This window comes from Syngnathus floridae, unplaced genomic scaffold, assembly GCF_059516105.1.
Source record: "Syngnathus floridae isolate MCC-2025c unplaced genomic scaffold, RoL_Sflo_1.0 HiC_scaffold_71, whole genome shotgun sequence".
Taxonomy (NCBI): domain Eukaryota; kingdom Metazoa; phylum Chordata; class Actinopteri; order Syngnathiformes; family Syngnathidae; genus Syngnathus; species Syngnathus floridae.
This window is the reverse complement of record NW_028284100.1, coordinates 58031-72502: the sequence shown is the minus strand read 5'-3', so window position 1 is coordinate 72502 and position 14472 is coordinate 58031. Positions and strand designations below refer to the sequence as shown.

The 14472-nt window shown below is 44.5% G+C and overlaps 1 protein-coding gene and 1 long non-coding RNA gene across 8 annotated transcripts in view; both read left to right on the top strand.

Moving 5' to 3' along the window:
* Window positions 1-14472, top strand: part of LOC148377973 (uncharacterized) — a 78918-nt gene that overhangs the window by 12965 nt on the left and 51481 nt on the right. For 4 of the 7 annotated variants that reach the window (XM_088368060.1, XM_088368059.1, XM_088368063.1 and 1 more), the window contains exons 5-8: window positions 8474-8551; window positions 10116-10286; window positions 10410-10487; window positions 12052-12222. In XM_088368060.1, coding sequence (XP_088224186.1) covers window positions 8474-8551; window positions 10116-10286; window positions 10410-10487; window positions 12052-12222 — 498 coding nt within the window. Of the gene's footprint in view, window positions 1-6678; window positions 6710-8111; window positions 8127-8303; window positions 8351-8473; window positions 8552-10115; window positions 10287-10409; window positions 10488-12051; window positions 12223-14267; window positions 14357-14472 lie in introns of those variants that run through there. The other 3 variants (XM_088368062.1, XR_015856270.1, XM_088368064.1) reach the window with 3 other exon arrangements.
* Window positions 3404-4320, top strand: LOC148377977 (uncharacterized). The gene is made up of 4 exons (XR_015856274.1): window positions 3404-3665; window positions 3750-3820; window positions 3957-4061; window positions 4206-4320. It is a non-coding gene; the product is annotated as an uncharacterized LOC148377977 (long non-coding RNA).

Below are 14472 nucleotides of genomic sequence, written 5' to 3'. Positions count from 1 at the left end.
AGCAGCTGGTGGGCTGGTGCAGAGAAAACAGCCTGATCCTGAATGAGGAGAAGATGAAGGAGATCATCGTCGACTTCAGGAAAAAACAGCCTCACCACGCTCCACTGATCATCAACAGCTCAGCTGTGGAGGTGGTCAGCACCACCAAATTCCTGGGGGTCCACATCACAGAAGACCTCACCTGGACTATGAACACTACGGCACTGGTCAAGAGGGCACAGAAGCGCTTGTACTTCCTGCGGAGGATGAGGAGAGCCCACCTGCCCCCACCCATCATGAGGACGTTCTACAGGAGCACCATAGAGAGCATTCTGACAAGCTGTCTCTCTGTGTGGTGTGGAGGCTGCACCGCCTCCGATTGGAAGAACGTGAGGAGAGTGGTGAGGACAGCAGAGAGGATCATAGGGGCTCCTCTTCCCTCCATTCAGGACATTTCATCTCAGCGCTGCATGTCCCGTGCCCGTAACATCATCAATGACCCATCACACCCCCACCATGGACTGTTCTCCCTGCTGCCCTCTGGGAAGAGGTTTGCAGCATCCGCTGCAGGTCCACCAGGTTCTGCAACAGCTTTTTCCCTGCTGTCATCAGACTGTTGAACACTAGAACTGTTGAGCTCTAAACTGAACTCTGCATCACACATTCACAGAACTGTACTTTATGACACTACGGACCTCTATCTTGCACTATCTCGCACTACCAACTTTACTGAACTTGTATAAACCCTTTAAATAGAAGTTTAATACATGGTTTAGCATTCCTCTGCACACTCTTGAATACTGTTTTGCCTACTTGCACTATTGCATAATTATCACTGCTGCACTTTATACTTATTTTTAATATATATATATATATATATATAGTATATATGTATATATATATATTTTCATAGGATATGTTACTTCTATTCAACTGCAATATCACTACTTTGTTGTAAGACGTATGCAACGGAATTTCGTTTTGTATGCACCATGTGCAGACAAGATGACAATAAAGTTTGTCTAAGTCTAAGTCATGTCAGGTCAGCTGTCTGGAGAGAGAGAGAAGTCAGGACCTGCGGGCGGAGCACCACCGTGCCACCGCCGCCATGACGGAACTCAAAAGCAAACTCCATGAGGAGAAGCAGAAAGAGTTAGCCATTACCAGGGAGACATTACTGCGGCAGCATGAAATGGAGCTGATGAGAGTGATCAAAATCAAAGATGGAGAGATCCAGCGACTGAATGCCTTGGTCCTCAGCCTGAGGGACGGCTCCATGGACAAGGTGATCCGCTCTATCCGTGTCTGACTATCCGCACGCCACGTCGGGCTTCGATGCGGCCGCTACCGTATTGTGTAGCTTGTCCCCAGTAAGCGTCGCGGCGCTCCGTTGCGGTCTCAACGGCCCGGTGTGGCGCAATGTCTGCTCAGGTGAGGAGGGGGGGCGCTTTGCTGGCGGAGGTGGAGGAGACGCGGCGGTGTCGGGAGACCGAGCGGTGTCGCCTCCACCAGGAGCGCGGAAGAAGCCCTGGCAGCGGCCCAGCAGGCCTGGCAGTCCCGAGCGGCCGAGCTCCGATCGGCTCATCACCAGCATCGGGAGGAGCTGAGCCGAACCAAGAGAGACTGCGAGAGGGAGATCCGCCGACTGGTAGGACTGATCAGATGCGCGGTGCGTGGCTATGTTCCCAATTTCGTTGTATACCTGCAGTGCAATGACACCTAAGGCATTCTATTCTATTCTATTTCACAAGAAGAAAATGTCCGGTTGCTCGCTTCGCTTTTGTCACAGCAAAGGTGTTCTAGTCGATTCCAGAAAAAAATTGGCCGGTTGCTCTCTTTGTTTTTGTCACAATTCTGGCAAATGAGTTTGCCCGCCTGCCTGAGCGCTCCCCGTTTGTACATCCAGACGGATGAGATCAAGCTGAAAGACAGAGCGGTTAGTGTTTTGGATGAAGCCCTGGGGCCGGCCACGTCCACCGCCTTCAGCTGCAGACTCAGGCTGCCGAGCAGCAGATCGCTGCCCTGAGGGATTCCCAAAGGGCGGGCCTAAACTACCCTGGAAGTGGGGTCAACGCCGCTACTAGCAATCCTCTTCATTGCGTAAGCCACCTCATCACACACTTGCAGTACGCATGACTTAGTTCGTTGCTGGAGGAAGGTAGCACAAAAACAGTTTTGAACTTTGAACGAGTGCTTGTGTGTGTGTGTTGCGGGGCGTTTTCAGTCTCAGGAGGATCGGGACACGCGACGGTTTCATCTGAAAATCGCTGAGCTCAGCGCAGTCATCAGGAAACTGGAGGATCGAAACGCCCTGCTTTCTGAAGAGCGCAATGAACTGGTAATTTATTGACGGCACGCTTGAAGGTTTGCGCTACGTTTGATGCGCGCCATCCAGCGAGGCACCCATTGCGCTTGCTTATTAGTTGAGCGGCGCGGCGAGTCGGTTGCCTGGTAGATGTCTTTTATTGGGAGCCAAAGCCACGATTCCGTTCAAACCGATGCAAAAGGAATGGATACGTTCTGGCCCGCGTGTTGTGCGTCTTTCACATCCCGCACTTCATGCTTGCAGCTAAAGCGACTGAGAGAAACAGAAAGCCAGTTTCTGCCACTCCTGTACAAAAACAAACGCCTGAGCAGGAAGAATGAAGAACTCTCGCTGGTGCTGTGTCGCCTTGAAAACAAAGTGCGCTTTGTCACCCAGGAGAACGAGGAGATGGCAAGCTTGGTAAGTCGACGCGGACAACGGCGGCGTGCCAACAGAGTCCACTGCATTTGTGTTCCACAGAGAAGGCCTAGTTCGCTCAATGACCTGGACCGCGGTTGCGGCCAGCAGGACGGTGAAATGGAGTTCCTTCAAGTTGTGGAGCAGCGGCACATCATCGACGACTTGTCCAAGGTCTTCAGGCAGGCGACTCGGTGCACGTACGGCAGCGCCGCGCTCGCTCGCTGTCGCCAGGAAACCTTTTCCGTCCAAAGCTTGGCCGGCGGCCGCCATCCAAAAAATTGGCCCCTTAAATTCCGACCTTTCAAGCAGGAGCATTGTGCGCACGCGTTTGAACACGCTTTAGACTTGTTTTGCCGTTTTCAGCAGCTCAAAGCTCCCGTTTTGTCAGCGCCTTTGCCACTCGCTGTGCGCTGAAAACGACGGACTTGCCCGGCTGCTCAGCCCGTCAACCATGAGCCGCGAGCGCGACGTCATTGTCCGTAGGCAGCTAGTGGCAAAATGCACCCTGTTAGAGTTGCGCTCGCTCCAACTTATTTTGCAAGAACCACACGGGAGACAAGTAAGTTCTTTTGGACACCTGCAGGTGGAGAGTCCATCCGTTGTACGAATGAAGTCTGACTCTCGGCTCCTGCACGAGCATTTTAATTAAGAGAAACAGGGTGGGTGTAAGAGTGGATTGAATAGAGGAAGCCCTTGACCTCTAGTCAAAACATAGCAAGGGGTGTTTTACGACTTTGTGTAGGAAGGGATAAGCGATAGGGATAAATAAGGGATAAATAATATTATTTATTACAGGTCGCAGTCAAAGTCAAAGCAACACAATGATACGATAAAGATAATCTGGAAAACCCTGACACACCCTGTAGTTGTCACTTTTGGAAAAGACGAGCGTCCCTCCAATCATCGCCGGTGACGTGTTTTTCAGGCTCTGGAGACAGGAGCTCATGTCAGAAATGTCATTGTGAGTCGCGTTTGTTTCTGCGCCGGAGCCGTTCGTTCCCTTTGCATCCAAAGAATCTCAAAGGCGGATTATTTGTGTCGACAGGAGAGAGATTTGCTGCTACGATACCGACGTCGAGAATCTCTGAGGAGGAACAAAGCGTGAGGTCCTGCAAGGTGAGTCTGTTTGTTTGCGGCTGCTTGGTGTTGCGCAAGATGAAATGGCCTTTTTCTCGCTATCGTTCCTCTCGTCGATTCATCGTGAGGTGTCGCTTCAGTTTGTTCAGAGAGATGTTTGCTTCCGCGCCCGCAGGTCATCGAAACATTTTACGGCTACGACGAAGACGTGTTGGTGGACTCGGACGGATCGTCCTTGTCTTTTCACACCGACAGAACCCCCGACACGGAACCCGAAGAGGTAGCCCGCCATTTCTGCCAGCGTATTGGCACCAAACATTCCTCTTCAGCCTGGAATCGGACTCGTCTTTGCGTCGCGGGTGCTTTGTCGCCGGTCTGACTGATTCTGGTACTAGTGCTGTGTTGCATTGGTGTGTGCATGAAGAGGCGGAGCTTCGCTACCGCCAGCTGACGCAAGAATATCAAGCGCTGCAACGAGCCTACGCTCTGCTAGCCCAGACCAGCGAAAGGGGACTACGACGCCGAGAAGGAGATCAAGGTGGCGCCCCTTCCCGCAACCCCCGGCCGGGTCGCAGCCTCCCCGTTCTCACCCAGCCTCGGGTGTTCTCTGGTCTGAAAGGAGGAGGAGGAGCCTCCCTCCTCCTCCTTTCAGACCAGAGAAAAGCTGATGGTAGAAATGGGTCACTATCAAAGCAGAGTAGCAGATCTGGAGTCAGCGCTGAAGCAACAAGGACAGGTAAGCTCATCAATGAGCACACCTTTTTCTCAGACAAAATAGCTACATTCTTCAGTCACTCATCCGTCTGGCATTACTGGACCAACCCCCCCCCCCCCCCCCGAACGTGGCTGGGAAAATGCGGAGAAAAGCAAATGTCATTTTCCAGTCAACCAAAGAATTTGTGGATGAAAATGACACAACATTCCAAAGCTGTCCACGCGTTTGTCTCTTCTAGAATGTCAAGTGGGTGGAGGAGAAGCAGCTGCTGCGTCAGAGCAATCAGCAGTTGGCCGAAAAGGTGACGGAAAGAAAGGCGCTGGGCGGAGTCGCTTGGCGTCACACCTGTCGGGAAGCCCCGCAGATGAGGTCTGACTGTCTTTTCAGGTCAGGCGGATGGAGGCGGAAGAAGCGCGTCTGAAAGAGCACATCCAGGATATCCGAGACCAAAACGAACTGCTTGAGTTCCGCATCCTGGAGCTGGAGGTGGGAAGACTCGCACAAGCGTGTTGAGGCCAGAGATGTGACGGACGGACGGACGGATGCATGCCTCTGCCTTTCAGGAGAGGGAGTGGCGCTCCCCCGTCTTGAAGTTTCTGCAAGTCCGTTTCCCAGACGGCCTCAGCCCTTTGCAGATCTACTGCGAGGCCGAGGGCGTGAGCGTACGTAAGGCGTCCCTCGCAACCCTAACCTTAACCCGAGGTCCCAGAACACCTTACATTGCTCCTTGCGCCTTTCCCCCGGACATCGTCATCAGTGATCTGATGAAGAAGCTGGACATCCTGGGCTATAACGCCGTAAGTGTATGTCGAACTCCTTATGTTCGCACTCCACGAGACTCGGCGGCTCAAATGTGACTTTTGGAAGGCTTTGCGCTGAAAGAAGCTTGTTGACGCTGTGCCTTTGGGCTCTTGCAGAATCTCACCAACGAGGAGCAGGTGGTCGTGATTCACGCCAGGACCCTTCTCACCCTAGCCGAGAAGGTAACGCGCACGTCCACGCACGCTCTCGCATTCTGCTTATGTGACAGCAGCCTTTCCTCAGTGGTTAGAATACATCAAAGTGACCAAGTCAGCACTTCAACAGAAGATGTTGGACATTGAAAGTGAGAAGGTAGACAGACACGCGACATCAGCCAAGGGGAACTCCGGCAATGTGCCCCAACAATTCTGACCTTGAGCTGTGCTAGGATATGTTCTGCAAGCAGAAGGGCTACCTGGATGAAGAGTTGGACTTCAGGAAGTGTTCCATGGACCAGGCTCATAAGGTAAGCCGCCCTCAAATCTCCCGCCGGACCACTGATGGACGAGGATTGCGGCCCAGAGGATCCTGGAGCTGGAGGCCATGTTGTACGAGGCGCTACCGCAGCGGGACTGCCCCGCCACGGACGGCGAAAAAGCCAGCCACGCTGGCGTGAATGACGTGCTGACGGCGGATCAGAGAGAAGAGCTTAGGAGCGCCGTGGACCAATGGAAGCGAGCCCTGATGTGCGAGTTGAGGGAGCGCGACGCTTGCATCCTCCAAGAGAGAATGGATCTGCTGCACAGCGCGCAACAGGTAAGGGCCCAAAGCCAGCCCGGCACTTACTTGCACGCTTACTGGCTTTTGAATGCCACTTTCCATTTGTCCGTCCTAGAGGAACAAAGAGCTGAAAGAATTCATCGAAGCTCAGAAGAGACAAATCAAACAATTGGAGGAGAAGTTTCTGTTTCTCTTTCTATTCTTCTCCTTGGCCTTCATTCTGTGGCCCTAACACCAGCTGGTGAGTGAGCTCCAGCGGCACCGCACTCGACACCTCCGATACACTGCCAGCCGGTCTCAGACGTTGGCAGACGCTCCGATGCCAACGTATACCCCCCGCCACGGTGACAGAGGCACCGCGTCACACCGGCGCTCATCCAATCAGAAGGCAGGAAAAGCAAATTCACATGCAGGGCACTTTTGAACCAGAAGAGAGCGCCACAAAAAACGGTTGTTGCCCCAAACGCGCACTAAAAAGGGTCAGAATAACAAGAGTCCCACTGGCCAGCCGGGGCCACCCGTCCAGCTGTTTCTTCAGGGGGGAAAAAAATTGGAGTCACCGGTGAGTACATTTTGCATTTAGCTCTGCTTTTCTGCTTCTGTCTTCAAGTGTGTGGCATCCTGCGATCAAAGAGTCAGCCAACCCCAAAGCGGTTGACCTCAACGTCCCACCACCATGCCTACCAGAGCAGGTGACGTGATGCTTTGGACATCCTTCCGTCTCAGATGCCCAAAAGTACTCTTTGCCACATCTGCGGCAATACGGTGTCTTTTCAAAGGTGCAAATAAATCCAGCGTGGGCGGAACACGCACGTCTTCGGTTTTTCCCGCTTTGTTTGTGTGACAGCTGTTGTGAAAATTTTATACAAATAAAGTTGTATAGTACAGGTTTGGCCAAGCCGCAACTCCCGAACCGCATGCGGCTCTTTTATGTTCATATCAACATTTGTGTGTGTGTGTGTGTGTGGGGGGGGGGGGGGGGGTTGTGCGTGTTGGCTTCACTTGAGTTCAATTTGGTATTTTGGTCAAAAGCGCATGTGGTGAAATTCCACAAAGTAGGATGGGCAAACACATTTCTTTAAACTATGAGTGTCAATTGGGCTCTCGAAATGGCAGGGAAAAGATGCACAGCAAAACGAAAATACGTAGATGAACACAGGACGTTTTAATCAGAGTGGGAAAGTTTCTATTTTTTGTTGAACGTGATGGCAAACCATTCTGCCTGATATGTCAGACCTCAGCGCATTTCAAAGATTCAAATCTTCAGCGCCATGCACTTCAGCTCACTCCATGCTAACATTGATCAGGCGTCGAACCCGCATCATCATGCTTAAGAGGTGGCCATGCTAACCAGTGCGCCATTATGTCAACGCATAATAACTAAGTCTACTGGTCAAAACAGCGGTTACTATATGACGTCGCTACGTCGTGGTCACGTGACGCAGACAAGACGTCAATGGACGTGGGCAGAGTTAACTTGTTTAAAAGGGAGTAGGCAGAAGAAATATTTAATTTATTTAAATCTATTTTGAGTGCACACCATTATGCCAATGCATAACAACTGTAAATCTACTAAACAAAACAGCGGTTGCTATATGACATCTGCCACGTCGTGGTCACGTGACATACGTGACGTCGATGGGCGTAACTTTCGCCGGAATTCAAATCCGCGGGGAGAGTTAACTTGTTTAAAAGAGAGTGGGCAGAAGAATTATTTAATTTATTTAAATCTATTTGGTGTGTGCGCCATTATGTCAATGCATAACAACTGTAAGTCTACTAAACAAAACAGCGGTTGCTATTTGACGTCTGCCACGTCGTGGTCACGTGACGCGGACGTGACGTCGACGCCTACTTTACATCCCACCGATCACAGGACTCCTCGGCTGCATAACCGTGCCCCCTTCCCAACCAATCGGATTTGCTATACGCGAAAACGACGCCAATGGAAAGAGCTTCCGCCCAAATTTAAATCCGTGGGCGTGGCTCGCAGCAGGAAGTAGGAAAATGGCGGCGATGTTGACAAAGACACAGCGGATGGTAACATACGACTAACAAGAGAAATATTTTTATTTTCTGCTTGCAACTGGACCGTCCAGAGCGTACACGGTAAGTACAACTCATCGTTTTTAAAAAGAAGTACTTTTGTTGCCCTGAAAAGCGAGTGAGCGTGGCGTTTGTGGGGGACGTCGAATTTCGACGATTCTTTCTGGTCAACGGTTGTAAATGATTGTGTTGATTAAAAAAGAAAACTTGATGTAACTCTACTTTTAACTGCCGTTTCAGATAGATTTGGAATTGCATCACATCCAATTTTGCCTAGAGCGTACACGGTAAGTAACACTCGTTGTGTTTAAGGAGATTTACGTTTGTAATAGCAGAAGTGTAGCCGCGTTGCGTTGTACGTGTGAATGTTGGTCCGGGCGAAATGTTAATGTTTAATTTCATTCCTTTAGGTTCCACGGTGTTTGTTGGCTGCAAGTTTTCCACTGCAAGAAGAGGCTCATATCATTGACCAGGAGCGAGCTACAATGGTGAGTAGCCATAACATTTATGTTAAACACTTCCTATTTCATGTCTAACAGTACTTGATTTAACAAATAACCATAAATAAATACAGTGTGGGCACTGAAGTTAACATATGTGATTATACTGCCTAATCTGTCACCGAGTAGATTGTTGCAAAGTAATATAAGATCCAAAGTTGTAATTCAGAATAGTTTTCAAAAGAAGGCCATTAGAATTATATACAAGTCTGATTACCCTGAACAAGCTATTAATTAAATCACAAATTCTTCAATTCAAAGATTTGGTAGATTATCAGACAAATAATGTCTAACAGTAATTGATTTAACACATCACGATAAGTAGATTGAGTGTGGGCACTCTCAAGTTAACATATGTGATTATACTGCCTAATCTGTTACAGAGTATGTTGTTGCCAAGTAATGTAGAATAGATCCAAAGTAGTAATCCAGAATAGTTTTGAAGAGGCCATTAGAATGATAAACAAATCTGATTACCTTGAACATAATAACAAGCTAAGTGTTTAATATGTCCTATGAAGTCAAAATTGGGCACCATCATGTGGTGAAATTTGGAATTGCATCACATCCAATTTTGCCTGGGAACAAACAGATTACATAAATCTTAGTTTTGAATAAGCCACTCCTTCTCAAACAAGTAAACTCTGCCCATTTTGCGCAGTAGATGTTCTGTTAATATCTAGTATTTATACAAAGTCATAATTTAAATTGCTTTCAACCTTCATTCATCGGTTCAACCAACATTACTCGCTCTTATTACCAACTTGTATTGATTTAACTAAGCGTTTAATACTTCCTATCAGGTCTCAAATCGAGATTTGGCAAAATACAATTTCAGCAAATCCAATTTTGCCAGGGAACAAAAATAGATTAAATAAACTAAATAAGTCCTCTTCCCATTAAATAAATCAGAAAAGTCTGTCTTGTAACCAGTCCTCTTCAAACAAGTAAAGTCTGCCCATTTTGTGCCGTAGATTTTGTGTCTATGCCTAGTATTTAAACAAAATCATAATTTAAACGACTTCTTTCCTTCATTCACTTTGGAAATTTGGAATTGCAGCAAATCGAATTTTGGCAGGGAACAAAAATAGATCAATTAAACTAAATAAGTCTTCTTCCCATTAAATAAATTAAAAAAGTCTGTCTTGTAACCAGTCCTTTTCAAACAAGTAAAGTCTGCCCATTTTGTGCCGTCGATTTTGTGTTAATGCCTAGTATTTATACAAAATCATAATTTAAAGGACTTCATTCCTTCATTCACTTTGGAAATTTGGAATTGCAGCACATCAAATTTTGCCTGGGAAGAAAAGTAGATTAAATAAATTTAATAAGTCTTACTACTTCCCATTAAATAAATTAAATACGTCTTACTTGTTCCCACTCCTTTTCAAAACAGTAGTTTAAAACGAGGGCCCTTCACTCAATCTTTAACCTCAACCCAGCACGTTGTGTTGTATCTGTGAATGTTGGTTGTGGCCAAATGATAGTTTTCTTTCATTCGTTTAGGTTCCAAGAAAACTTGATGTAACTCTACTTTTAACTGCCGTTTCAGATAAGCGGGTATTACGTCGCAGTCAAATGCCGCGGATATGACGTAATTGCCCGAACCTCCGCCAAAATTCAAATCTGTTGGCGCGATGGCCGTGAGCCACTGAGCAGCGACGATTATCAACAGAAATATCTTTATTTTCTGCTTGCAACTGGACCGTCTAGAGCGTACACGGTAAGTAACACTCATTGTGTTAAAGGAGATTTACGTTTGTAATAGCAGAAGTGTAGCCGCGTTGCGTTGTACGTGTGAAAATTGGTCGAGGCGAAATGTTAATGTTTAATTTCATTCCTTTAGGTTCCACGGTGTTTGTTGGCTGCAAGTTTTCCACTGCAAGAAGAGGCTCGTATCATTGACCAGGAGCGAGCTACAATGGTGAGTAGCCATAACATTTATGTTAAACACTTCCTATTTCATGTCTAACAGTACTTGATTTAACAAATAACCATAAATAAATACAGTGTGGGCACTGAAGTTAACATATGTGATTATACTGCCTAATCTGTCACGGAGTAGATTGTTGCAAAGTAATATAAGATCCAAAGTTGTAATTCAGAATAGTTTTCAAAAGAAGGCCATTAGAATTATATACAAGTCTGATTACCCTGAACAAGCTATTAATTAAATCACAAATTCTTCAATTCAAAGATTTGGTAGATTATCAGACAAATAATGTCTAACAGTAATTGATTTAACACATCACGATAAGTAGATTGAGTGTGGGCACTCTCAAGTTAACATATGTGATTATACTGCCTAATCTGTTACAGAGTATGTTGTTGCCGAGTAATGTAGAATAGATCCAAAGTAGTAATCCAGAATAGTTTTGAAGAGGCCATTAGAATGATAAACAAATCTGATTACCTTGAACATAATAACAAGCTAAGTGTTTAATATGTCCTATGAAGTCAAAATTGGGCACCATCATGTGGTGAAATTTGGAATTGCATCACATCCAATTTTGCCTGGGAACAAACAGATTACATAAATCTTAGTTTTGAATAAGCCACTCCTTCTCAAACAAGTAAACTCTGCCCATTTTGCGCAGTAGATGTTCTGTTAATATCTAGTATTTATACAAAGTCATAATTTAAATTGCTTTCAACCTTCATTCATCGGTTCAACCAACATTACTCGCTCTTATTACCAACTTGTATTGATTTAACTAAGCGTTTAATACTTCCTATCAGGTCTCAAATCGAGATTTGGCAAAATACAATTTCAGCAAATCCAATTTTGCCAGGGAACAAAAATAGATTAAATAAACTAAATAAGTCCTCTTCCCATTAAATAAATCAGAAAAGTCTGTCTTGTAACCAGTCCTCTTCAAACAAGTAAAGTCTGCCCATTTTGTGCCGTAGATTTTGTGTCTATGCCTAGTATTTAAACAAAATCATAATTTAAACGACTTCTTTCCTTCATTCACTTTGGAAATTTGGAATTGCAGCAAATCGAATTTTGGCAGGGAACAAAAATAGATCAATTAAACTAAATAAGTCTTCTTCCCATTAAATAAATTAAAAAAGTCTGTCTTGTAACCAGTCCTTTTCAAACAAGTAAAGTCTGCCCATTTTGTGCCGTCGATTTTGTGTTAATGCCTAGTATTTATACAAAATCATAATTTAAAGGACTTCATTCCTTCATTCACTTTGGAAATTTGGAATTGCAGCACATCAAATTTTGCCTGGGAAGAAAAGTAGATTAAATAAATTTAATAAGTCTTACTACTTCCCATTAAATAAATTAAATACGTCTTACTTGTTCCCACTCCTTTTCAAAACAGTAGTTTAAAACGAGGGCCCTTCACTCAATCTTTAACCCCAACCCCGCACGTTGTGTTGTATCTGTGAATGTTGGTTGTGGCCAAATGATAGTTTTCTTTCATTCGTTTAGGTTCCAAGAAAACTTGATGTAACTCTACTTTTAACTGCCGTTTCAGATAAGCGGGTATTACGTCGCAGTCATGTGCCGTGGATATGACGTAATTGCCCGAACCTCCGCCAAAATTCAAATCTGTTGGCGCGATGGCCGTGAGCCACTGAGCAGCGACGATTATCAACAGAAATATCTTTATTTTCTGCTTGCAACTGGACCGTCTAGAGCGTACACGGTAAGTAACACTCATTGTGTTTAAGGAGATTTACGTTTGTAATAGCAGAAGTGTAGCCGCGTTGCGTTGTACGTGTGAAAATTGGTCGAGGCGAAATGTTAATGTTTAATTTCATTCCTTTAGGTTCCACGGTGTTTGTTGGCTGCAAGTTTTCCACTGCAAGAAGAGGCTCGTATCATTGACCAGGAGCGAGCTACAATGGTGAGTAGCCATAACATTTATGTTAAACACTTCCTATTTCATGTCTAACAGTACTTGATTTAACAAATAACCATAAATAAATACAGTGTGGGCACTGAAGTTAACATATGTGATTATACTGCCTAATCTGTCACGGAGTAGATTGTTGCAAAGTAATATAAGATCCAAAGTTGTAATTCAGAATAGTTTTCAAAAGAAGGCCATTAGAATTATATACAAGTCTGATTACCCTTAACATAACAACAAGCTATTAATTAAATCACAAATTCTTCAATTCAAAGATTTGGTAGATTATCAGACAAATAATGTCTAACAGTAATTGATTTAACACATCACGATAAGTAGATTGAGTGTGGGCACTCTCAAGTTAACAGATATGATTATACTGCCTAATCTGTTACAGAGTATGTTGTTGCCAAGTAATGTAGAATAGATCCAAAGTAGTAATCCAGAATAGTTTTGAAGAGGCCATTAGAATAATAAACAAATCTGATTACCTTGAACATAATAACAAGCTAAGTGTTTAATATGTCCTATGAAGTCAAAATTGGGCACCATCATGTGGTGAAATTTGGAATTGCATCACATCCAATTTTGCCTGGGAACAAACAGATTAAATAAATCTTAGTTTTGAATAAGCCACTCCTTCTCAAACAAGTAAACTCTGCCCATTTCGCGCAGTAGATGTTCTGTTAATATCTAGTATTTATACAAAGTCATAATTTAAATTGCTTTCAACCTTCATTCATCGGTTCAACCAACATTACTCGCTCTTATTACCAACTTGTATTGATTTAACTAAGCGTTTAATACTTCCTATCAGGTCTCAAGGCAAGATTTGGCAAAATACAATTTCAGCAAATCCAATTTTGCCAGGGAACAAAAATAGATTAAATAAACTAAATAAGTCTTCTTCCCATTAAATAAATCAGAAAAGTCTGTCTTGTAACCAGTCCTCTTCAAACAAGTAAAGTCTGCCCATTTTGTGCCGTAGATTTTGTGTCTATGCCTAGTATTTAAACAAAATCATAATTTAAACGACTTCTTTCCTTCATTCACTTTGGAAATTTGGAATTGCAGCAAATCGAATTTTGCCAGGGAACAAAAATAGATCAATTAAACTAAATAAGTCTTCTTCCCATTAAATAAATTAAAAAAGTCTGTCTTGTAACCAGTCCTTTTCAAACAAGTAAAGTCTGCCCATTTTGTGCCGTCGATTTTGTGTTAATGCCTAGTATTTATACAAAATCATAATTTAAAGGACTTCATTCCTTCATTCACTTTGGAAATTTGGAATTGCAGCACATCAAATTTTGCCTGGGAAGAAAAGTAGATTAAATAAATTTAATAAGTCTTACTACTTCCCATTAAATAAATTAAATACGTCTTACTTGTTCCCACTCCTTTACAAAAAAGTAGTTTAAAACGAGGTCCCTTCACTCAACCTTTAACCCTATTTATTCACCTTCTAGGCTAAGTGTTAAAGGCTAAGTGTTAAAGGCTAAGTGTTAAAGGCTAAGTGTTAGAGGCTAAGTGCCAGAGGCTAGGCGCCAGAGGCGAGTTTTTGTGGGCTGAAGTTTTAGTGGGGTTAGTGTGAATACAATCCAAAAGAATACAACAGAATACAATACAATAGAATATAATACATAGATTAAATTCAATAGCTCTTACTACTTCCCATTAAATAAATTAAATACGTCTTACTTGTTCCCAATCCTTTTCAAAAAAGTAGTTTAAAACGAGGGCCCTTCACTCAACCTTTAACCTCAACCCCGCACGTCACATTGTGTTGTATCTGTGAATGTTGGTTGTGGCCAAATGATAGTTTTCTTTCATTCGTTTAGGTTCCACGGTGTTTGTTGGCTATGTTTTCCACTGTCAGAAGGATGAAAATACAAAGTACAACGCTTGGACGTGGGCGAAGACGTCACCGGTGAGTCCTTCCTTCCTATTTATTTACCTTCTAGATGCTAGAGGCTAAGTGTTAGAGGCTAAGTGTTAGAGGCTAAGTGTTAAACACAATACGAACAACACAACGATACTGCACTG